This window comes from Mustela putorius, unplaced genomic scaffold (assembly GCF_011764305.1).
Source record: "Mustela putorius furo isolate JIRA1106 unplaced genomic scaffold, ASM1176430v1.1 tig00000095_pilon_pilon_pilon, whole genome shotgun sequence".
NCBI classification, from domain to species: Eukaryota; Metazoa; Chordata; class Mammalia; order Carnivora; family Mustelidae; genus Mustela; species Mustela putorius.
In genome coordinates this window covers 8,090,421-8,116,726 of record NW_025421280.1, presented here as the reverse complement: position 1 = coordinate 8,116,726, position 26,306 = coordinate 8,090,421, and the positions used below count along the sequence as shown (strand labels likewise).

General features: G+C 43.5%; 1 protein-coding gene across 18 annotated transcripts in view; it reads right to left on the bottom strand.

The window, feature by feature from the left end:
- Nucleotides 1-26,306, bottom strand: part of MAGI1 (membrane associated guanylate kinase, WW and PDZ domain containing 1) — a 636,195-nt gene that overhangs the window by 29,499 nt on the left and 580,390 nt on the right. For 11 of the 18 annotated variants that reach the window (XM_013053627.2, XM_004738316.3, XM_004738317.3 and 8 more), the window contains 3 exons: nucleotides 15,804-15,835; nucleotides 5,305-5,521; nucleotides 1,380-1,463 (listed from right to left, as the gene is read on the bottom strand). In XM_013053627.2, the coding sequence (XP_012909081.2) occupies nucleotides 1,380-1,463; nucleotides 5,305-5,521; nucleotides 15,804-15,835 (333 nt within the window). The remainder of the gene's footprint in view (nucleotides 1-1,379; nucleotides 1,464-5,304; nucleotides 5,522-15,803; nucleotides 15,836-26,306) is intronic. The other 7 variants (XM_045078045.1, XM_013053640.2, XM_013053642.2 and 4 more) reach the window with 1 other exon arrangement.

Below are 26,306 nucleotides of genomic sequence, written 5' to 3'. Positions count from 1 at the left end.
TAGGACTCCCCTCAACACAACTAGAGAAAGATATTTTCTTGAGCACGCTAAGATAATGATATTTTCTTTCTGTTCGATAGCTGGCTACAGGGTATTTGCTCTAATAGCCTTACTGAAACAACAAATTAAATCAGGTTGGGACTCTGTATTGGGTTCACTCAGGCAGGAGGATTATTTCCAAAATAGACCACGGGTGCTTTCCGGCCAGCACTAGGTTCCTGGCAGAGTCTGCCTTAAGTCTGCTGAGCCCTTTGCAAATAAGGGAAGGATCTCTGCAGAGACTTCTAGCCTCTATCCATTTTTCTCAGCATCATTTAACACAAGAACACTTGCTCATGCTACAGGGACACCAAAGGTAGCGAGTTTCTGCCTTCATTTGCTCGTTTAGGTGTCAGATGTCATGGTATGTATGGGTGGTTGTGGCCAAAAGATGTAGGCTTATCATACAGTTTAGTCCATCGGAAAATAGCGCTGGCATCTGGGAATCAATGAGGGAAACGGTAAATTTATCTGAAGAGCTTCCTGTTGAAAAGGAAGATGTCCAAGGACACCAAAGATGTTGCAGATACCAATGATGAGCTAGGAAAACACAGACACAGACACAATACACCAACGCAGACATCTTACAAAGAAAGTCTTTTGGCACGTGGACTTTGGCATTTTAACCATTATATTCTTCCACCAAACAAATTCCATTTCCATGTACCCAAATCTATAAAGCAGTGGGGAACCGTGTTACAGAATTACAGGATTTCTCTCTTTTGTGTTCTCTGCTGCCACGTCTTCTCAGGGGCACTGAAGATTCCAGACCACCCCGTCCCCAACAAATGTTTTAATCTTTTCTTTATTTCGGGCAGATTTTACAAGAATGGAGTTTTCAGGAGGCAGCAGGGAAGAATTATCTTTCTGATATTAATATCACCCTTTTCTTTCCTTTTTTTTTTTTTTTGTGAGACTGAATCAAAAAGAACTAAGAAAATTTTGTCCAGTTTTCTTCCTTTGTAAGCCCCTGCAGAGGGGACAATGTCTGCAGTTACCTCCTTTAGTAATGCCAGGGACAACTCAACAAAGCAGTCAAAAGACTTCCTTTGATAATTACAAAGAATGGAATCACCAGGTTTGCAGAGAAACCTCCTGGTGTCTCCATTACTACAGACACAAAGTTCCAGACTTAGATCCCACGTGCCCATCACGTTTTATTTCATCCTGTCTTTGGTCCGTGCGTGGTCAACAAGAGTGCCCTAACACTTCTGTTGGGAGCAGTTCTCTTTCTTCCCTCCCGTTTCTCAGTTGTCCCCCAGCAACCCCACGCCCAGCCATGGTAACATCAGACAGTATGAATAATAATGGAGAAAGAAAAGTTTTCAGCGGATCCTTACTCTGACATTCTCCAAAACTCGTGGGATTGCTCTCTCTCTCTCTTTCCCCCTTGCTCACTCCCGATGCAGGCGAAGGTGACATAGCTGCAATATTAATTTCACAGTTTTGCAAAGCTTAATGTATGGGCTTTCTCTTAGTTCATTTTAATGTAGGTTGGATTGATAAGGAACGTGCACTTAAGCTTTCACAGTAAAGGTCACGGCTGCTGTGGATTTTAAAAGACTATAGCTTGATTCTGGCTCCCCCCCACTCCCTTTTTTCATAGCGCTTTTCTTGTCAAAAGCTGGTATTTAGCGTTGTTCCACTGAGAATTTCATACAACGACCGTTACCATCTCAGACTCTTCATATTTAATTATACCCTCAAGTATGCATTTTCGTCTGACCTTGTTTTAATCAAGTCATGAACTTCAAGTTTGTCTAAGACCTGATTTTCTTTTGGAAAAAAAAAAAAAGTACTTCTGTTACTGCCACAGCAAAGCATTTATTTAAAGATTCCGAATGGAATTCATTTTTGCACTAATACCTGTTCAGATGAATTCTTGGCAATTCAACCAAAATAGTCTTAAAAAAAAAAAAAATTTTAAGGTGGGGGGAAGGGGCAGAGGGAGAGGAAGAGAGAGAATCTCAGGCAGGCTGCGCACTCCCAAGCGCAGAGCCCAGCATAGATCGATCTCATGACCCAGTCTGAAATCAAGAGTCAGATGCTTAACCAGACGGAGCCACCCAGGCGCCCCCAGAGTCGCCTTTTATTTAGAGACACAAATCATCAGATCTGGCCAAGAACTGAACAAAACACAAGTAAGAACTGTCATCACAGCTCTTAAAATCTAGAAGTACGACTAACATCCTTAAACTCACTACAATAAAGCATCTCATTGACCCATTCCAAATGTGTAAGCATGTTTCTCCTGAATAGGACAGGTCTACAACGTTGGCACAATCGTGTCTGACTTTTTTCTTTCTAAACGATTTTGTGAACAGGTGCTGTTTCAATGGCAAGCTTTAGACTTTCTGTTGTAGTACACACTGGTGTATGCTAGCTGGTCTTCCTGAACAGGTACTAATAAGATTGCATCAGTGTCATTTTTCAAGACATGTGAGCAATTGATATGTTCCTAGAGAAAAGACAAAGCAGGCAACATGGCTTTAAAGGACTTCCACGCTTGCCTTTGTTTTTAATTAAACATGGAAGCCCTTCAAAGGGACTCATTAACACATCTGCAATTCAGACGGATTCATTTTGACACTGGTGTTGTGACAGATGGCCCTTCAAGAATATGGTGTTTTTGCACAGCCTTGAGACCACGGGAAGGAATCTGATCAAGGATGATGTTAATCTTCACACTGCCCTTCACCATAAAATGAAAGAGAAGACAAATATATTTTCAAAAAGAGGATAACCTAGGTCCAACTGAAGTGTTATTCCTAACTTCCACTTCCCTGTTTTTTTCCTGGAGTAGGATGTTGAGTATGTCTTGGGGGAGGGGCAGGGAATCCTATCTAACAAGGCTACATATTCTATTCCACAACCCCTCCCCCCGCCCTCCCCCAAAGGACAAGATAAAAAACAATCTAAGGGGAATAGGAGAAACAGATCTGGGATAAAACAAAATACAAATAAAAAGACAAGACTGAGGTACATTCATTTGCAGGTACGGTGAAAAGAAGAAAATCTGTGCTAGAGACCAAACTACCATTGGGGGGGAGAAGTCTCATCATTACCCTCATTGAGTGGTGAGGGAGAAATCCATGTGACTCTTAACATCAATTAGGTTGCTACGATCACTCAATTATGGAATCTCTAATCACCAAAAAGAAATTGATTCTCATTTGGGTTGCTGGATCCTATTCCATAGATGATATAGAAAGTGAAGACAAAACTGGCCCCATTCCAAGTATTTCCATCTGACAGCCACCTGAATAATTTCAATGCTTAAATAAGCATGTGGCTGTGGGGTAAGAGTACATATTTTACTATTTATTTAAAAAAAAATACTCTTTGGAAAATTTGATTAAACACCAAATTTTTGTTAAATACCCAATTTCTTAAGGAATTTTGCTTCCATCAAGGTGAAAATGGCATTTGAGCCGGAGTCTCCTAGTAAATGGAGGCGTTAGGGGGATCTGTCAATCCTCGATGCCGACCAGGATTTCAGAACACGATTTATTTTATCCCAGAATTCACACACGAGAAAGTCATAAACGTGTCCTGTATTGAGAAAAGCGAAAGCCTGGTCAATAAAGCAATATGTCAACATCAACTGAAGTTAGGCCACTGATTGGAGGAGCCCCATGGTTAGACAGAAATGCGAAAAGAATGTGAAAATATTCCTCTTTGGGAAACATTCGTTCAATGAAATCACTACAATTAGTGAGAAGCCACAGTGAGAACAGACCCCAAGTTCATACTTCGCAACCATGCTTACAAGGGATGTTCCACATGGAACTTTGTTTCCTCTGGACTGGCCTCAGGGAGACTCTGGGGGGTCCTTCTAGACTGAGGACTAAATAAATTCCTACTCAAATTATCTGGCTTTTGTCAGCATAGTGAACCCTTAGCCAAAACAGCTCATTTAATTCCCCACACTGTTATACTAAGAAGGCAATGCTATTTCTCCCTTGAGGAGGAAAAGGATGGAGGGACTCCTGAGTGACTTCCAAAATTTGGTAATCATCGTGACTCCACACTTGCCTTGGTGCCCCCTAACTGCTCAATTTCACCCCGCAATGTGGCCAACTTTCCTTCTCAGACGGGGATGCTGGCCTCGCTCCCCTGTTTTGTTTGAGTCACAGAGGAACTGCTCCAGCCAGCAAAGGAAAGGCTTCAGAGCCAAGTCTGAGTGGGTGGCAAGAGGCTGGGGCCACGGGGGCTTTGCCTGAGAAACCACCGCAGCTATGGCTATAAAGAAAACTTGTTCCGGGACTGGGGAATGGGGGCGGGGGGGGGGCGGTTAACAAAGAGGATGGGCAGAGTGATTCTCTTCTCTTCCACTTTTACTCAGACCCTTCGCCAGACCTCATTAAACATTCTCTCCAATTCCCCGCCCCAAAGAGAAAATGAAGTGCCCGTCCTTCCTCCAGAGCTGCTTCATCCTGGCCAACCACGCCCACGAGAAACCGTCAGTAAAGCAACCGCCGAAATGGGTTAGTCTGCATCCCCTAAGATGAAAGCACCTTGGGAGCTTTTCATTGACGATGGTAGGATAAATGGTGATTAATTTACTGGGAATGGTCTTTGGGATCATTTCATAATAAAAAGTAAGAAATGAAACAAGAAGGCAATGTTAGGCTTATCAGGGCCAAAAAGTTAGGACGTATGCTCTCCCTAGTTCATATTTATTGAAAAGGTGAAGCCAAAGGAACACACTTAACCAATCACAGTATGAATAATTAAAGTGCAAACCACTCGCTGCTTTCTTTTTTCCTTTCTAAGGGGAATGTTTACAAAGACTGATAATGATATAAAAAAAAAATTACCAGTATTCTTAAAAACTAGGAGACCACTAAGAAAGCATTTAATCTCCTTCTCATGATTCCTGCCATCCAAACCAACCATATTTGTGTTCTCTTGTACATCAGAGCTGTTTCACGAGATCATGCCATGGTCTCTACACAGGGAAGAGTTAATGAGATAGCAGCTCTTATCTGCCACTTCTTTTAATGGAAGGGAAAAATAAATCCATTTTTATCCAGGCCCTTTATCTGACCACCACCCACATCTTGTCCACCCCAAACATAACACATAACGGACCTCCATGAACATCCCGCAGATTCTGTCACTGTTCTGAGAAGCTTTCACCTCTCACTGTGATTTACCTCTATCCTGTTTACACACTGAAAAATCAGTTTTCAAGAGGCACCAAGAGACCGCTGGAGCCCTGGGCAGGGGTCTTGGGAAGACAGGAGCCAGGGTGCTACTCACGTCGGTTTTCATACATGCTCCTGGACTGGGCCCAGATTTTAAAAGGATCTGGTTTCTTCTGCCCAGAGCTGTCGGTTTGATCTGGAGTGGGGGCCTCTGCAGGCGGGTACTCGGGGAGCACCTGTGTGCTGTGGCCTGGGGAGGCCGTGTGCAGACTCCGGTGGCAGGAGACGCTGTGCTGAGAACTGTTCTGGCTGTCTTTTCTTTCCAGTGGTTGCTGAAAGCAAGCGAGCGAGAGAAGCAAGAAGAGGAGACTGTTATTGGTTCTCTGAGTGGGTGTTTCCATCAGCTTGTTTTTGTTCAGCACGTCTATGCACACATACATAAATATATCAACAACATTTTGGCTTCCATCTTTCTCCAGCTAATGCTGCATGCAGATAAATCCCCAGGTGATTGGCAGACAGAGAGAGGGGTGGGCCAGATGGAAAGACATAATCACAAACCATATTGCTCTCTGGGCTGTGGCAGAAAACGAATCCAATTTTCATCATAGGTTCCCAGCGAAGACACTGGGCGCGTGCCTTACAAGATGTAACAATTTAGTATCCTTATTTTGTGGTCACCCGTGTTGTTTTAAAAGGTCCTAGAGCAAGGCTAGAGTTGGGGAGACCTTGGGAGACTGCTGTAATTCTTTAGGTGAGAGAAGATGATGGCTTGGCCCAGGGTAATGGGGCAGAGATGGAGACAAGCGGTCAGATCCCCGTTATATCCTGAAGGTTGAGCCAAGGGACTGGCTAATAGGTTGCATGGAAGGTGTGAGAGAAAGGAATCAAGAATGGCTTCAAAATGGAGGTGGGGGGTGGTTGTGCTGTTTTGACTTCTTGGAAGACTGCAGTAGCCTTTCATGGATACAGCGGAGATGAGGGGATGATCACTTGGGTCTCTGAAGTTGGAAGAGTTCATTTCTGGACTTACACATTTGAGCTATTAGACATCCATCTGGAGATGGCCTAGCAACTGGGTACATGAGTTTGAAGTTCAGGGGAGAGATAAAAACATGTATCAATTACTTCCACATCCTCGTGTTTTTGACAAAATATGTTAAGACAAAATACCAGGGGTGATTTATCTGTACCACAATAACATCCAGAAGAAATACAATCAGGGCTAAAAATGTTCCTGGGGTCTTCTCATTTTGCATCTTTCAATAATAAAATGCCCAGTTTTTACCTGAAGCTTTGCCAGAAGTTCTTCTACTATAAGGGAAAGGGATGAAACCTTTCAAAAAATCATGCCTAGCATTCTGTATGCACTGGTACTGATAAGGATATAAGTAATTTTCATGTGAAGAGCTTCCATAATTCTTAGCTAATCAATTTTGCAGGCATCGCATTTCACCTCTTGATCTCCTGACTCTGTTGTTGCTTAAAAACCAAGACCAAACTTTATATACGGGTTGACCTCAGGAGGTAGCCTTGCCAGATTTGCAACCTGTCCGAAGTCCAAGAAGTTTTTAAAGGGAAAGAGTTTCATTAAACTTCAATAGAATAAGCAGGTTCCTATTCCTTAAAACCTGCTCAGCAAAAGACCCTTCTCATTTTATGAAATGCTCTTTCTTTGAATGTTGATTGAATGCGGAGCAAAACCTAGTGGGAGGAAAAATACCTGGTAGGATACGAATAACTTCAGTTCTTATTTTCTTGAATAAAAGAGGGTGGTAAGACCAGGTGTTTAGTTTCTCCCATTCAAAATAAAAACTCTGGAATCCTGCCTCTCACTCACTGGATGCTACATCCCTATACTTACCTGCTTAAGAGCATCGTCAAGGGATAAGGAGGGGTATCTCCATCCTCTCTTACAGAACCTGCATAGCATATGCTTTTTAAGTGGTTTAGAAGATCTTTGATCCAGAGCATTTCAGGTCTTTCAAGTTCAAGTATAGCATCAAAATCTTCCCCTTGGTCTTACAATCAATCCTATCAAAACCGTTCCTTGCTCTCTCCCCAGGTATCCTCCACTTTTCACTCCCCATCTCCTAGGAAATTTTCAAGGTCCCCTTGGTTTAAATCTCAACCCCTGGACTCCCTCCCGTTCCAGTGTTTGCTTTGAAATTAAGTATCTGAAGTAAAGCCCAAGGAGGACAAAAACTCCATTTACCCCTGACTATGATGATTACAGATTTGAATATAGATTTTGGTAAGGCTTCAAAGCTGAGGAAAACTAGGCACAGAGTTAATGAAGCAAGATAGACCACATACAATTGTATTTGGTGTGTCTGAAGGAGAAATTGGAGGCCCATATTCTAAACTAGCGAAGAAGTCTTGGAAGAACTAGAAGAGGCTTGATTCACTCAGCTCCAGTGGTACTGGGAAAACACACTGAGGTTTGGACGGGGACAACCACCACCAGCCCACATGTCACCACTGCTCCCTTTTGAGGACAAAATGCTCAGGTTGGACCTGGTTGGATCAGAACGTCAAAGACTTGGAGTAGAGCCTTGATTCCGCCAATAGCCAGCAGTCGTCCCCCCCCCCCACTGCCCCCAGACAGCAAACTTGGCTCTTGGGGCCAGTTCTCTGATTTCTGCCCCCAAGAAGCTCTCTAGCTGCCTTCTTGCTTCCCCTGGAGGCAGGCTGAAGACTTTCGGAGCCAGGAAATGTTCATGACAGATACATCCCTGCACTCTTTCCCATGTGGGTGGAAATCTGTGTTTCTCTTCACTGCGGTTTTTACGAGGGTCTTGATTATAAAGAAGCACATGCAGCACCAGCCCATTTTTGGTGTGAATACACTAGCATAGAAGGAAAAAAATGGGATTCGGGATGCCTTTCTCCCCCCTTATACCTTCCTGTATTGTCTACTTTTTATAATGCATCATTAATGCTTGTCATAATCAAGACAAAATTTAATGCTATTTCTATTTTGAAAGAAACCCTGGTAAGGAGAATTAATGGAAACTGTTACGTTCTCTTTTTTTAATCTATATTTTCTTAAGATTTTATTTTTAAGTTGTCTCTACCCCCCAACGTGGGGCTTGAACTCACAACCCTGTGACCAAGAGTTGCACGCTCCACCAACTGAGCCAGCCAGGCGTCCTTCCTTTATTCATTTTGGTCACGTTTTGGTTTTGTTCACCTCTCAGGAAAGGAGGAAAAGATAGTCTAAATACAGAAGCAAATAACTGAACAGATGAAGGAGCTCTGAGTTTACCTAGAGAACTGTATCCCTCCGTTCAAGTGCTCACCCTGGTTCCTCAAATGAGTAGCAAATACCAGATTGTGGAGATTGGCCCATTGACACTAAATTCATTTCCAGTTAGCCAGTCGCCATCCCTGCAGCTTCAAGCTCCCCCTTGTTAAGAGCCCCCCCTTCCCAAAGCCTCCTCGGGACCCAGAAGGAGCCACACTGCAGGGTTATCTGAGAGAACATCATACTCCTCTTTCCCGAGGTCACTCTGTTGCCCCTGCAAACCTAACTATAATCTCGGCCACTCACTCCCTCCTCCTAAACTGGAGAAAAAATTTCTTACTGGCCGACTTGCCCCACTGCCAGAATCCGATGAAGGGCTGGACTCTACCCCCACCCCAGCCCCCGTAGAGAACGCACCTGTGCTTTTACCCACACACCCACAAGATGCATGTGCTCGGATTCTGCCTGTCACCTCACAGCTTCCCAAGACCGTTTGACGACTGTCCCACTGTAACACATCTCTGACATGGAGGACAGGGAAATCTCAGGTTTAACCAAGGACCCGGCTTTGCCATTACCCGGATATGCAAATGAAGTCTGCCAGAAATGGCTTGGGCCACTTTTCAAATTTGAACACCCTTTCTCACCTCCCAATAAATGACTCACTTCGGTCCAATTTAACACAAAAATGACAGAATGTGGAATGAGTTTGTAGAACTGTCTCTGAAATTGCATTTCTGCATCCCCTTTAAATGCCATCTAAACTTTGTTCCAAATTTGGAGAAGAAAAGTCAAGCAGCATCCTGAGAATATGCCCGAAAAACGATGCCACCACTAAAAGCTGTCACTAAACGATACATTCAAACCCACACTAATGGGCTAATGCACAACAATCTGGGAGCTGTTTGGATTTTTCCCCTGATAAGATTTAACCTCACTCTGTGCTTCTTCCTAAGTTCAATTATGGAAATGACTTAATTTGAAGATGCATTCTATATTTAATATCTTGGTACTCTAAAATTTTTTGAAGCTATGCTCTGTTTGCATGAGAGTTCAAAATATGCCTTTTGACTTTCCGAGAGCATGCTAATTAGCTATGACGTTGTCTTCTATCCGATGAGAGCCTAGAACTTTCCAGGAGAAGTCAAGTTTATGTATCTTTCAAATTAAAGACAACTGGTCCCCTTTACAGCAGCCTGGATTATCTCCCAGGGAAGACCTGGAGCATGAAAACAAACTCACTTCTCAGCTAGTTACAGCCCAGGGTCGGAGCTGCTTCTGATGGGACTGTCTTTCTCTTCATTTCTCTAAGTGAGAAACAGGCCCAAAGAGAAATATCTGCAGTTAGAGATACATTTTCAAGTCTGTTATTCTACACATTACTAGCGCCGTGTAAGCATCTGGCACCCAAATGACAGAACATCCAGACAAGTCCTCCTTATTAGGAACTACCAACATTACATTATTCCCTCATCCAATAAATACATACTCATCACTTCCTATGAGCCAGATTCTTGCGGATACAATGGATAAGAAAGAAAAAGATGGTACCTAAACTCTGAGAATTTATACTTGCGTATTTAGATGTGTGTATATGTGTGTGTATGTATGTGATAGACAGTAATCAAATAATCTTAACAGTTTGAAGACAACATATTGCATTGTCCTTTAGACAGGTGGTAGGGAGAAGCTTCTGGAAGAACAGCCCATTAAGGGAAGCAGCATGTGCTCAGTCTTCAAAGCAAAAATGTGTTTGGACGGTCTAAAGAACAGAGAGAAGGCAGAGCGACACAGCAAGGAAGGAGGGTGACGTGAGATGAGCTGAGACCAGATACTGCAAGGGTTTGTGAGCTACTTTCGAGTTTGGGATTCATTCTTAGCTCAGGGGAGATGAAATTCACGAATGGACTTCAAACAGAGATTGCCAGGAGCCAAGAGACTTCTAGAAAGTTCGGTCTGATTACGGAGGGGTGACTAGGCTTGTGTGGACAGAAGTAAAAGCAGGGAGCCGGTCAGGAGGCTACTGTGTGGTCCATGGGAGGGGCCCGAGGTGGTTTACACTAGGGAACAGCAGTGATGACGGGGAGGGACAAGTGACATCAAAGACTTTTTGGTGCAGATTCAATAGGCATTCCTGAATGACTGAGGGGAGAGTAAGCAAGAGGAAAAGTTGGGGGAGGACCTCTTAGAAACATGGATTTCCACCTCCCAGCTCTCCAGCTTGAACGACTAGGTGGAAAGATGTGCCACATACTGAGATGGATATTTCCAATGTTAGCTCTTGTCACTATTCAGATCTCTGTGAAGGGCAATTTTTACTTTTAAAGATCAGATCAGTTGACTAGGATGAAAGAAATGGGCTGAGTTTTCAAAACTCCATAAAAGTCCGTGGTCACACACTAGCCATAAACTTGGGTCATAAGACCTTTTAAAATTAAACTGTACCAATCTCCCAGCACGAATGATTTCTTAACTATTGACAGGCCAAGGAAATCGGGAAGATGCAGTGGTTTTTGTAAATGGAAATGGGGGGGAAATCAACTCATCAGTATTTCACAGAGTGATTTCAAAATGAAGGTACTTATAAAGTGAGCTGAAAATATTTGCTTGGAAGAGCAAATGAATACAGACAGCACTTAGGAGCTTAAATGATGAAAAGAATTCATGTGGCTTAAAAATGACAAATCGATCCATTTTAAAGCAAAATTATTTACAGTTCACTTATCTGCCAAGACTGAAGGCCACTGCAGTGATTTACATGGACAACAGGAAAAACTCCAAGTGCTGATAATATATCAGGCCAATGTCATTAAAGGTTGTGCAAAAATCAGGGACTCGATTCCAAGCCAAAGCAGAGGATGGTCCTTGTCTCTTCCTTTCCTCATTTACGGGTCTAAGTCAAATAATCTCTTCTAGAAGGGTGGAGAAGAGGAATTAATGGGAAGGAAAGAAGGTATCGATGGATACGAAAACAAATTGTGGTTCTCAGGGATGTTTTAAAGAAATCTGATAAAAAGGCAAAATGTATTTTCTAGACTCCAAGGGGTTGAGGGTATGAGTCGCTCTAAGAAGTTGAGGGGCAAGGAGACTACAGAAACGATCCTAATTCTTCTTCCCTCTACCACTCCCTGCTTCTCTTGGGAGCCTGCAGGAGCTTTAATGACTTGTACTCTTGCTCCTTTGTCGGACAAGTGGCTCTGAGGTGTTCATGACAACCAGGAGAGTCTGAGAAACAGGCAGGGTCCATAAAGTTGGGTGATCTGGCTGGGGTCACTTGCAAGGCGTATTCCCTAAAGATCTCTCCCTACACCTCTTAACAACTGGCTGTCAGCAGTGTTCTTAGGATCCCTTCCAGGGGAAAGGAATGGAGGACAATAGAAAAGAAACCTGACACTACTGATCCCTTTCAGCTGCTGCATTTGTTGCAGACAGTTCAGTGAAGAGGACAGGCTTCCTTGGTCTTTCTCATCTTTGGTGTCCCCTGTGTGAAAACTTTTGCGTGAGAAGTCTTTTAGTTAACTGGGAAAATTTTGTGTCTTTTATGGATATGGTATGCTTTCTTGGATCTGACAGTAACAGCTAAGTAGATATGGTTTCCTACATGGCTCAGGCTGCTGGGGACCTTGAAAAAATTCCACAGTTCAATCACAGTATCTCAACCTTGGGTCCTTTCTCTGGCTCTGTAGGACTGTTTAACTTATGCTGTTGTAATTAAGAGCTGAGTGATTTTCATTATGTTTGTCCCTGGTTCTACATGATCTTTCTGCTTTTTATTTTTATTATTTATCATTTTTATTTTAAGTAGGGGCCACACCCAGCATGGAGCCCAATGCGGGGCTTGAACTCAGAACCCTGAGATCAAGACCTGAGCTGAGATCAACAGTCGGATGTTTAACAGACTGAGGCACCCAGGCACCATGCTCTGCGTTTTGAACTTTTGAAAGTTTCAGACTTTATGCCCCATGAAGCAGATCTGTATAGATCTGGCTATTTATGTGGGTACTGCTTCTCTCTCCCCAGCTGCATGAGGGCAGGAATGTTTTCTGTCTTCGATCCTGTTGTATACGGACAAGAGGTCTGGCATATAGAAGATAATAAATACATGTTGCTGAAACAAGCGCATAAAAATTATGGTGATTTGAGACGATGAGTCCTTTTTTTGAAAGAAGCAATCAAAACATCTTTTGTTTGTAAGCTGCCAAAGAAAGGCACCTGACCAACTTACTTATCAGAGTATTCCCAGTGCCTCCCACCAAATCTGACACTTACTAGATTCCTGATACTAACTGCTAACTAAATGGATGGACAGAGAGATAGATGGGACAGATGAAGGAAGGCAGAAAAGGAAGGAATACTTCAAAAATGACGTAGTGAGAAAACAAAAGTGAAAACTGCCTTAAAATTCAGGGCTTACTGCCTATTTAGAGTTTGAAATCCACCCCCCCCCCAGTTTCTTCTTCTTAATTTTTAGTAATCCCTTACACCCAACATGGGGCTCGAACTCACAACCCTGGGATCAGGAGTTGCATGCTCTACCGACTGAGACGGCCAGGCGCCCCTAGAGTTTTAAATTCTTACAAAACTCTCCTGTGTGATTCAGAACGAGAGTCTCAGGTAGGTAAGTTTCCAGTCAGGATGATTAAATTGGGCCTCAGGATCCGTTTCCTAGTGAGGTCTAAAAAACCTGACAGCAACTATTATTTTTACTTTTGTCTCATTTTTGTCTCTGCCATTTGGCGGGAAAATTCCTAATGTTATGGATGTCCAGGTGTTACATTAATAACATTTTATTAAGACACGGCCATTGTTCCCAGGGAGTATAGAATCCATAAACTCAACATGTAAGCTAAATCTAATAGAAGAAACTGCTTATGAAAAGTAAGCTGTAGAGCTTGCCCAGAACGGGAAACAAGATCAAAAAGTCCCTTTGTTCTAATAAAAGCCCAACTACTTAATTATTGAAAACATTAAAAAAAAAAAAGTATGAGGACAAGAAGGAGCTGTCAGTCACATGAGCAAGCCAACAATGTCAGGAAGAGGAGAGAAGAAACATGGTCCCGGGTCAAGACGGTATATTCACAGACTAACGGTAAATCTCAGCATATCACAACCTCAGGCACTGTCCACGTGCATTCATTACGGAGCCTGCACAACTAACCCTATGTGCCATTGTACGACTGGCTGTCTGGGACCACGACATCCAGCTTTCTCAGGGACTCCTCCCGAGCCCACCAGAGAAATCCCACCATCATCCGTCTCTCTGGCAGGACATCATCAAAATTCAAACTGGGGAAGGGAACCAGCTTTCAACCCACCTGTCCAGAGCTCCCACGGATCACAGATGTTAGCAACGCTTGACCGCCAACAGCGGACCTTGGCTCAGAGTTCCGAATTCTGTACGGCAGCTGCCCGGGTGTGCCAGCAATGCTGTGAAAACCATCATCCCCGTCCTGGCACAGAAATCAGGTAAGGACAAGCCCCAGGCTGGGGGCTTGTTCTTCTCGAACCCAGCAACACACCAGTCTCTTAGCTTGTGGTAATTAAGAGCCAGCAGACTGTGGGCAAAGCCGTTAAGAACGCTTTTTTTCCTAGGAATGCAGCCGGAGTAATTGGCTTGCTGCTTGCTAATGACACGGCTTCTACAAAAATAAACCGTCACAGGGAATTCTCTTAACTGACTTGGTGAATATAGGCTCTATACCTGTTTGATATTCCTTTGAGTTCAGCAGTGAATCCCCAAACACTTTGGGGAAGAAATGATGCAGAAGAAATCCTTCGGCCAAGGAAGTTTAAACAGGATGCAAACCCGAAAAGAACCCCTTGGTACCTGATGTGGTGCTCCCTGTGCAAAACTCGTACCCCCCCCCCAATGCTCCTTGTTAAGACTCCATTCCCATTGGGTGTGTAAAAGAAGTCCGTGCATCACACGGCATGCTTGAGGGTGTGGGAGAAAAAAGACTGGCTAACAGAAGCTTCTGTGACAGATCTTCCAGATCTGCTTCTTTTCTGAAGGCTGAATAGGCTTCTGACTATGACCGAGGCACAAGGACACACATATGCCATGTGTGTGCCTGTACACACACACACACACACACCCCACACACAAGCACACATTGGCATCTCTGTGGTTCCGATGTCGACACCTACCAGCACTTTTCAGCTGAAACATTAACGCGAACTGACAAGGAAAGCAGCCCTAGAGTCACATGTTCCGGTCACCACAGCCCTGTGCCACTGGAATCCCATCAATTATTGCAGGTTTTTCTCTTTGGACAACTTAGGAACGGAGTTTAAGAATGCAGGAAGCTCCCTCTCTCATCTCCCTAATAAACTTCTGCCTCTCGCCACCAGGCTTGCAGACAGGTGGGAAGAATCCCGCTGTAGCCCCAGTGAGCTGCAAAGTTTTAAAGGTTCTCCTTCCCCGGATGGCAGAAAGCTGCACATTTTCCCTCTCCCCAATAGCCCAAGCCCTGTGAAAGTACCCCCTCTCTGTCCTAATGTTAATGAATGGGGAAGCTTCTTTCTCCCGGATCAATTTCACAGGCATTGTAGTTCCAGATTTTGAGTTTTGAAGTAGCATTTTAATTTGTTGTCAGTGCCCTGGGAGCAGAAGCTCACACCACCAAGCAAAACACCACAGCCTCTAAGCTATTAGCTAACATGTCAACTAGGTAATGCATCTTCAGGGAAACCAGATTAGAAAGGACAGCAAAACATTGATTTTTTTTTTTTTAATCCTATACCTGCAGCATAATGCTGCTAAAGCTAGCAAAACAACAAAGGACATTTCGACAGCAAGGAAATGTCTTATTCTCAGTGCTGGGGCAGTGAATGTTGTTGCATGTGAGCATGGATATATATATATACAGGGCAGGGCAATTCTTCTTTAAACCTGCAGCCTTTTTAATTTTGTAAATAATTCATCGTTCAAAGCATAAGAAAGCTCAGGGAGAGATCTGCCCATGTGAAGGGATGGAAACACCAGTTAAGAGCAACCCTACTCAGGAAGCAGGTGGAGCTTTCCCCCACCCCCCTCCCAGAGGAAACAATAGCATTTGTATCAAGTTAAAACTCATCCGTTTGCAAGAGAGTTGTAATGCATTTATACAGAGAGGATTCCAAACATGCATTCTTTAACCTGGCTTCTGCAGCATGCCCACAAATCACTAGACAGTTAAAAGATAAACCCAATACCGTCTCTATCAAAAGGACCCCCAGAACTTAATAAAATGAGTCCGGGCTACTGTCTCCCCCACCTATTCTAAAACACATTTCGTGAAGTCAAGCCAGACAGCGTCCCTTCCCAACACCAGCCCCACCGTTCCCCCTACCCCCCAACAAGAACCAAGTAACTGATAAGTCCTTACCGACTTTGGGCTCTTCTTGGGAACTGGCAACCCTGGAAAAAATGCAACAAGGAGGGAAGAGGGGAAGAAATCATTAGCATATAAATGTTACCTTTTCCTTAAAGAACAATCCCCAGGTGTTTCATGGCAACCTAGCCATCTGCAGAGTTATGTCAGATTTCTCCCCAGCATCGGAGTTACCAGGCTGTTCATATCGAATCAAAGCAGAGGGAGGAGGAGAGCGAGAGGCAGGAGATCTATCTGCATTAGCTATGCTGGCTTGTACTGCAGCAGCCTGGAGGCTGGGAAAAGAAATTCACACAGACCTCAGCGGCCTGGGAAATTGAACACTTGGACAGAATCTCAAATGCTCTTCTGGATTAAGAGAGACTTAACTTACAATTAAGTCCAGGATATTTCCTTTCCACACGATCCACTTGTCAATCGAAGCGGACCAATCAGGACAGAGGAAGGGGTGTATATTTAGTTGCAGAGAAGTACATGGTTAAAATTAAATTTTTCTTTCCTTTTTTTTTTTTTTTTTGGATCGGTTCTTTCCCTCTCCCCCACCCCTGCTTTTCAGGAGAGGAAATGCCTTCTTTATTTGGATGAGCTGAACACCAAAAACAAAGAAGGATGCTCTTTTGCCAGCAGAGAACACAAATTCAACTTGGTGTAGGACCCCCTCCAGATCATGGGCACACCTCTCTGTGCATGTCAATCACCCAAACACACTCCTATTTAGCTTGGAAAGGACGCTAGCTGGTGTCAGACCCTTAAGGGGAAAGGAGATTGCTGGGGAGTGAATGAGAAATTTCACGGAGCTGCGAGAAGATGAGAAAGGCAGAGGAGAATAAGGTATTCACTGATCTTTGCTGGCTCTTCCGGAACCCTATCCTTCGTGGGAGGGGGAGAGCTGGAAGGGGCTGGTGATTGCCTCACACTTCTAGAAAAGTCAGCCGTGATTAGGAGCAGACATATGGGAAATCTGCCAACTGGGGAGTGCAGCAAAAGAGGGCTAGAAAGGAAAATAAAAGCATATAATCGTGTTTCAAAGGTAATCATTTCTGCAAGCTGCCCTCTCATTTTTTATTTATTTTTTATTTTGGGTTTGAGCGAGGGTTAGAATGCAAAATACGGATTCCATCTGGACTGGGCACCAAAGATATACTTGGGATCTGAGGATTTTGCACTGGCAACTTCAACCTTTTTTAGAAAACGATCCCTCTGTAGTGTGATGATTTCAATGCTTTGGGAAGTGACTTGTCAAACCGTGAGCTGTGCTAAGTTCAGCACAAGTTACACGAGGCAAGGGAAGTGGGTGAGTAGGAGGAAGCCATCAGGGGAGCACTGCTAATGTGCCCACTGCAAGTGAGGCATGACTGGCCATGGATTACTCGTCCCCAAAGGCACTGCGGACACTCTTCTGGCAAGGCTTCTCATATCACCAAAACGAGGTCACCATGGTCTGGCCAAGTGGTTCTCAGACTTCTGAAGACATACAGAGAACTTGAAGAATTGTTATAAAGGCAGAATCCCAGGCCCCACCCTGAGGAGGGCCCAGGAGTCTGCAGTATACACGTATCTTCTAGGACATTCTGACAGGTCTGAGGACCACATCTAAGGAGACTGTATTACATTTTCAAGTTGGGCAAACTCAGGCAGCCTGCAGTGGGTTCCCTCAGTGCCTCAGTTTATGACATGAGTCAGGCTCACGTCACAGGATTAGGACAATCTGGACAAGGAGGACAACACATGTGAAAGCCTCATACCTGGCACAGAGTAGGCCCCTCAAATGTCAACCATGACACCTTACCTTGCAAATTTACACTGTTTAGAAAGGAAGGGGTTACAGTCACCTTCCTCTAACTAGAGAAAGTCCTTTGCCCAACATGCTAACATACGGAAACCACAGGAGGGGGAAATGCTTTACCTATGGAGGAGAAGAAGTGTTGAGCAATTTGGTTGTGTCATTATTCTTCAAAAATTATTAGGTGCTTTTATGTGTTCATTAATGTGATTCCCTTAGGAATTATTATTATTTTTTTATTATTTTATTATTTAGTGTTGGTCACTGGACAGACTTCAAAATTGTATACTATTACGTCTTTGAATGCAGATGTTTTTCTAATTCAGACTGACCTCCTAGCTGACTGGAAGAAGCATCATTTCACTGTGGTTAGCTTTTACCAGACTTGCCTTCACCCAGGATCCCAGGGACCCTCTATAAAAATGTGTCCAGAATATCCAACTAGGTAGGAGTCGGGGAAAATGGCTTTGATCTATATTCTGCTTATCATGAATAAAACTGACCATCTTAGGGGTGCCTAGATGGCACAGTCAGTTAAGGGTCGGACTCTTGGCTTCAGCTCAGGGAGTGATTTCAGGGTCGTGAGATCGAGCCCCGCATCAGGCTCCTGTTCAGGTGTCCTTGGGACTCTCTTCCTCGCCCTCTGTCCTTCCCCCCTTCTCTCTCTCTTGCTCAATGAATAAATAAATCTTTGTCCCTGTCTCTTAAGATTTCATTTATAAAATAAAGGTCCTTGTCTTTGTCCATCAGAGAGAAGCACTCGCCCGCTGAAAGGTGCAGACACAAGGATGCTCACTGCACACTTTTGGTGTAAAGGAAAGCAGGAAAGCACTAGAGGCTCCAAACAAACTGGGCAACATGGAACCTGTAAGGCAGTCTGCAGAGGCTAAAAGGCATGGGTTATCTCTACAGGTAACATGGACAGTCTCCAAAACACAATGCTGAGCGCAGGCAGTGTGCTGCAAGTGGAGACAGGTGTTAAATACACGCAAACACCAGCACAGGCTCCACTCCCCATGACCGTCCGCACCAAACTGATGAGCCGCCAAGGAGCGGCAGCGATGGGAGGGGCCGGTTTAAGCAGATGTGGCCTTTATCTGTAAGTCTTTATCAAGAATACCATATTTGTGGGTGCCTGGGTAGCTCAGTGTGTTAAAGCCTCTACTTTCGGCTCAGGTCATGATCTCAGGGTCCTGGGATCGAGCCCCACATCGGGCTCTCTGCTCAGCGGGGAGCCTGCTTCCCTTCCTCTCTCTCTGCCTGCCTCTCTGCCTACTTGTGATCTCTCTCTGTCAAATAGATAAATAATATCTTAAAAAAAAAAAAGAATACCAGATTTTATCTTGCTGAGGCAAGAAAAAAAACAGCTAGCTAAAAGTAAACATTAACTCATGAATGGCTCCTCCATTAACAACACAAAACCAAACAGTCCATAGCAGGCTGGATGACAGCTACAGTGGGCTTCCTCGGAGGAAGCAGTTCATACAACATTCCAAAAGATCCCGAATCAACAGACACCGCAAGCTGTATTTTAGAACAAACAAGAAAAACTTCTTTTAATTTAAAGAGCAATTTGTTCCACTTTGCTACCTTCTTTTTAAAAAGCCAGCCTTTTATGGGAGCCAAAACTGGCCACAAATTAGTATTCAGAATGTCAAAACTCGAGAGCCTCTACTTGAGTGCTTTTTAAAAGAGAAATCAAGGATCTGCTTTAAGTCCACACAGTCATTAAATCTTAAAATCTAATGAATATGAATGCTGGAACAAAGCCCCTGATTACGTATTTTAGCCAAACCACTCAGATGGTTTGAAAACAGCTGGGAGACCTAATGGAAAATATTCAGAAAAGGTCACCATGCAGCAGAATTTTCCAAGATCCGGCATTGGATGGGTGACACAAAGCAGCAAGATCCCACACTTGCCAGCAAGACAGTGCTCTTCCCAGGACAAATTGCACTTCGTGCCTCCAGGGGGGGCAGGAAGCTTGTATTATATACATTGTGTTACATACTACAGACAAGGCTCAGATGAAGAGAGGGCGCCTGTCTTCATGGACTCTCCTGTTTCCTTCAGAGAAAGGAAGGGCAATTTCGAGAAGAGACAGAAGAAAAAGGCTAGGGATGGTACCGTCTGCTCTTTGAGTCTAGAAGGTAGCAAATGCTATTTCAAAGGGGTCCCAGAAAACTTTACAGTTCAAAGGTGAGTCTAAGTGTGATTTATAGAAGCGAGAAATGTTGGTACCTGAATTTCCCAAGACCCTGTGAAGAAGATGTCCTTTTGGAGAAAACAAATGGCAAAGACTGTGCTAGGGACTAGAATCTGACCAAGTAACAGGAAGAGAACTCTTTCCTTCTAAATATCAAAACCATAAACTATGCTACTGAACATGTTCTCCTAGAACTAAATGGTGAATGTTATTCTTGGTGAAATTTTATAATGGTTGTCTGCAATAATTTAAGTGAAAAAAGTAAAAATAGAATATATATGCATTCAGAAACAAAGACTGGAAGGTTACATGTCAAAACAGTGCGTTCTTTGGTTCATGGGATCATGGATGGTTTTATTACCTATTTTAGTAACTTCTACAACAAGAAAAGCTTTATTTATTTATGAACACACACACAGATACCGATAGATACCACAATAAAGAAAAGCATATACTGCCTTTTTATGTAGGATGGATATAGTAAAATGCAGAACATTTTACCGTACTTTTAAATCTCAAGAGCCATCACTTACCTCTACATCCTCTGCCCCCCCCAAATGAATGTATACGGATGGCTTCTTTAAGTATCACTGTTGAGATTAAGACTTGTGTTTATAGGCTGACTCAAGGGACACAGGGAAGACATCGACAGCTCAGCTGTGTTACCAGGAGAAGCCAAACAAAAGGCAGGCACTACCCTTCCACAACTGACATGAACAAGCCTGAGTTGTAGGAAAGAGATCAGGCTTCTTTGGACCTAACTTCCTCCAGGTTAAAGCAAGTGAAAATGTCAATCAACCAGCCTTACCAACTGAAGGAATGAAGAGAAATCACGCAAAAGGCTTTCCAGGGGTGAAGTCTAACGTCACCGCCATAAGCAAAGTGGAACTACAAGTTATAAAGATGTACTATGCCATCAATTCACATTTTTTCTTTGTGATATTCATTCCGCTTTGTACTTGATCTCTAGATTTAAGCATTTGAATAGAATCATGTTAGCTTCTTCTTTAGCATTCCAACACACACTATGTCACTAATCCACATGTCATTGAACACATGAAGTTCTTTAGAAGTTTGCATTGCAAAATGTTTGATTGAAAGCAACACTGGTGTTGAATTAGGTAATGCAACGATCAAGGAGCTGGGAACTGTTATCTATATTGAGAGAGAGAGACTGACAGATTCACGGATTTAAGCAATCAGGTAGTTAATTCATGGAGACCTCTGAAAGCCATGAAAAGAAGACTAAGAACCTGGTCTGGGGCTACTCATAGATTCCAAACAGAATAAAACTACTCCTGAGCACATTTGCATCTCAGACCCCACTAACTTTCTTTCTTATTCTAAAACACATCAATACATAATCCTAAATGCTGGACTCGAAAACTACAGCTGATTTTAACCCAATAAACTCATCATCAAGAGTTTGTATTCAGGAAATAGAGAGAAAAAGATTTATCTAAAAAGATGTTCAACACAGTATTCTTTAAAGAAGATAAAAATTGGAAACAATTTTTTGGAACAGTTTTGGAAACAAAAATCTGAACTAAGAACAGAGGACCAAGCAAACATATTGCTATAGCAACAAGATGAAAAATTCTGAATCCATTAAAACAGGCAGTGATGGACATAAGACGTGCAAAGCAGGATAGAACTTTATATATAGGTCATGGGGTGCCTGGGTGGCTCAGTCCTTGGACATCTGCCTTCAGTTCGGGTCATGATCCCGGGGGTCCTGGGATCAAGTCCTGTATCAGGCTCCCTGCTTGGTGGGGAGGACTGCTTCTCCCTCTCCCATTCCCCCTGCTTGTGTTCCCTCTCTCAAAGTCTCTCTCTGTCGAATAGATAAAATGAAATCTTTAAAAAAAATAGAAAAAAAAAGAATATACGCTCATTGTTTAAAAATAGGTATATGTGGAACACCTGGGTCGCTCAGTGGGTTAAGCCACTGCCTTTGGCCCTTTGGCTCAGGTCATGATTCCAGGGTCTTGGGATCGAGTCCTGCTTGGGGCTCCTTGCTCAGCAGGGAGCCTGCTTCTCTCTCTGCCTCTGCCTACCTCTCTTGCCTGCTTGTGTGCTCTCTCTCTTTCTCTCTGACAACTAACTAACTAACTAACTAAAATCTTAAAAAAAAAAAAAGGTATACGTATATATTGCACACATACATCACATACCCAAAGACTTAAAGAACATGTATTAAAATAGTCTTTCTGAATGCTAGGATTAATATGTGATTCATATTCTTATTCTCAGTCTTTGCCAAGTTTTCCAGATTTTACATACAAGTACAATTATAAACAGAGAAGCATTACTCAGTGTGCTTGGACAATGGTAAGTATTTATTAGTTTTAGTGCAGTGCTAGATTAAAAAATAACAGGAATTTGTTCTAGCTCCCTTTTGGCTCAATGACTACCATTTCTACTAGAGTGTCTGTGCTATAAATCCTGGGCCATGGCCTTGATTGAAAATAGAATAAGAAAAAGCTGTTAGAGCCTCTCTCAAGCAAAGAGGAACAGAAGTAAACAATTTCAAGCAGTCTCTGAAACCTTAACCAGTAACCCTACACAGCCAATTCTACTGAGTTCTATGACCATCAGATTAAATCAGCTTGTCTAAGCATATGGGTATGGTGTTAGATGTAACTCCTGGGGTGAGGCTGACTTCCACTGTTTGGGTCTCTAATAAGGACAGAGTGTATAAAATACCTTATCAGCAAACAGAGAGGGTAATGAGAAAGATCAAGAAGAAAGAGAAAAGTTTCATTGCTTGCTTCTCCTTCCTTCTTGGGAAGATTTAAAGGGCACGTCTAAAAATTTTTTGAAGTGGGACACTGCATTAATATCTACTGACAAAATGTTGCCACATAAAGGAATCACATACCCAGCAGGGTAATGCTTTTATGGGTGGGGAGAGGGAAGGGGACAGTACGAGGATGGATCACAATACTAAGGGATACATGAGGTACAGATGGAGGGGTGCAGGAAGGTGTAAGGTTCCCTTGGCCATGCAGAAGTGATTATTACTTCACCGCAAACTAGTGATCGACGCAACTAACATTAATGGCGAGTATCCCTCCTTTTTTTTTTTTTTTTTAAAGATTTTATTTATTTATTTGACAGAGAGAGATCACAAGCAGGCAGAGAGGCAGGCAGAGAGAGAGGAGGAAGCAGGCTCCCTGCTGAGCAGAGAGCCCGACGTGGGACTCGATCCCAGCACCCTGAGATCATGACCTGAGCAGAAGGCAGCGGCTTAACCCACTGAGCCACCCAGGTGCCCGCGAGTATCCCTTCTTACAAAAGCCACCCACGGGGTGCCTGGGTGGCTCAGTCTGTTAAGCATCTGCCTGTGGCTCAGGTCATGATCCCGGGGTCCTGGGATTGAGCCCCGCATAGGGCTCCCTGCTAAGTGAGGAGCCTGCTTCTCCCTCTCTCTCTTCCCCTCCCACTTGTGCATACAGGCGTTCTCTCTCTCTCAAATAAATAAAATCTTAAAAAAAAAAAAAAGCCACCCACATCATCTCTACCAATTTTTTGTTTGTTTGGTTTGTTTAATACAAAACATGTAAACCGTGATTAAATTTAAACTGCACTTCCCGACTGATAAAATGCTAAAGACGGACCAGAAAACTGAAAAGGGGTAGAAGACTCAGCCCTAACTTTTTCCATTGGGGACTGGAAGGAAATTAGGGAAAATTCACTCCCTCATTTCACCAAACTGCACTAAAGTCCTGCTATGTGCCAAGAGCTGGCATGAATTAAAGCAATGAGTAAGATCTACAAGGTCCTATTTTCACAGGGCTCACATTCTGTGGGAAAACAGAGCATATACAACTTAGCAAATACTTTCAGAGGAATAGCTTCGGTGAAGAAAACCGAAGCAGGAATGTGGAATAGGCTGTGCCTGGGATGCACGGCTAGTTTACCCTTGGGCGGGATGGGGGGTGTGGGGGATGTCAAGCTCCTCTTTCTTGAAGAGCCAGTATCTGAGCTAAGACCTGAATCATGAGAAGGAACCATCTGTGTGACTACTCACCCATACAAGATTTATTGAGCTCTGCCATACGCTTCCCGAAGCACGGCTGAAGAGATAAAGGTAAATCAGACTTGGCCCTGACCTGGACGAGTTCATAGACGGTCTTACAAAAAAAAAAAAAAAAAAAAAAAATGCTCAACAGTGATAATTGAGCGTGGTCAGTGCTAAGCGCCGTGCCGGAAAGAAGTATGATGGCTCTGGGGAGCACGAGCAAAGAAAGCTAATCCGATGTGAAGAAGTAGGTGGTGGGGATGAGCCCTGAAGGAGAGCTGGCATTTAACCACAGGGTCAGGAGGGTGGCAGCGATATGTGATGATGGATGCTTGATTGAAAAATGATGATGAGCTTTTTCAAAGTTCTTTTTTTTTTTTTTTAAACCTAAATCAGTGCGCCAGTTTCACCCCAAGGCCAAGTTTCAACTAGAGTACCTTCTTACTGAAGGACCTTGCAAATGCCGTGTATCATAAAATTGAATCCATGAAGCAAAAATTTTAAAAATGGTTCTAGTTTAGAGATGCTTGCTTTGTATCTTCTTCTTCCTCGGGTCCAATCCCATGCTCAACCCTGCGGTATCATATCTCAAGGCAAATGTGATAGCTGCTGCCAAGAACAAGAGCATCAGACCCAACGTCTCCAAGAAGATGAAGACGTTCTCTCCTTTGGTGACCTAAGAATGGCCATCATGAAATATTGGCCATCATATTTTTTAAAAATATTTTATTTATTTATTTAATGGAGAGAGAGAAAGATCACAAGTAGGCAGAGAGGCAGGCAGAGAGAGAGAGAGGAAAGCAGGCTCCCTGCTGAGCAGAGAGCCCAATGTGGGGCTCGATCCCAGGACCCTGAGCCGAAGGCAGAGGTTTAACCCATTGAACCACCCAGGCTCCCCCGGCCATCATAATTTAGAGAGATGGTTGGACCCCAGATGCATGGAGTAAGTAGCTCTGAGGTGTGTCACGTGTAGCATCTGTTGAGAAGAACAGAGTTCCACAGCTTTATGGGGACAGAGAAGTCGGCTTCAACTACACAGTACGTACAGCCTGATAAATATGTCCCAAAGAGAAAATAAATGGTTTGCAAGTCTGCCGGCTGCTAATAGTTTACAGGGCCTTTCGCCTCAAAGTCGTAAGCCTTGAACTGGCACAGGTGAGGAGAGACCCAAAGTCATTAATACTTTGGAGCCACTCACAAGTACAGTTGTGAGAGATAAATGGTCACGTCACAAACGGTGTCCACGAAACGGCACAGATAGAGCTGTTGTTGTTTCTCCCCCAAAACATCACAAAGGGCCAAAAACTTGGTTTCTCTTCTCATTTGTGTATTTTTAAAAAGGGTGGGGGGGGGCAGAGTCTGCAGAAGCTAGAGCTGAGAGTAGAGCGAACTAACAAGAACGGAGAGCTTGCCTTGGCGGACGTACACTCATTCTTCTCCACCGCTGTCTGCGTTAAGTACTAAGATCATCCCTGGTTTAGAGATGAGAAAACTGGAGCACTGACAATTCAGTAACATGGCCAAGGTCACACAGGGGAGCCGCGGAGAGCAGACCTGGTGTAATGCCAAGACTGGGCTTTTTAACGTTGAACTACATAGCCTCATTCAGAGGTGCTTGATCCATTTGGGATTGCGTCCCGTTAGGAAAGGGTATGTACACATAAAAGTACATTCATAAACATTTTGCCTACAGCTTCAGGGATATATGGATAACATCCTGCAGGTCAACAGGTCAAAGTATCTTGAGCCTGTAACTGTGATGTGGGTTTAGGGACAGAATTCCCTTTCTAGAGATAGCATCGGAGTCTAGGCATAGCCAATCAGATTCTTAACATGGTCGCTGACTTTTTTTTTAAAGGTTTTATTTATTCATTTGACAGAGAGGGAACACAGGCAGGGGGAGTGGTAGAGGGAGAAGCAGCTTGCCGCCGAGCAGGGAGTCTAATGTAGGGCTCAATCCCAGGACCCTGGGATCATGACCGGAGCTGAAGGTAGACACTTAATGACTGACCCACCCCAGCGCCCCTGGTTTCTGATATTTTACCCCAAGTCATAGTACTTGAATCATTAATCATTCAGGGCTATGCATACTAAAAATATAACAAGATGGGTCTCCGAATTGGGGGCAATGAAGCAAGTCTTCAGAGCTACACAACTAGCAGGCTGGCTGATCGCCAAGCTCGATGAAGTACGGTTTTCAAAGCAGGCAGGAGCTTTTTCTACCTTGCATATGTATTCCAACACTACGTAATAACACGACGTTTTTTTAAAAATGGGGTGCGGGAAAAAGATGGAGTGAGTAGAGTGAGTTATGGCGTCTTCTTTCCAGAAGGGGAAAGAAAAAGAACTTGTCAACTGAAAAAGACCATTAATTTGTTATGATGTACCATGAGGCCAATCTTTCTTCTCCAGAGAATATTCCTATCCAGGTCTACTTTGTTAGGGGTGGAATTAAGTCAGTTTCTCAGGTGGCTCCAGGGAAGC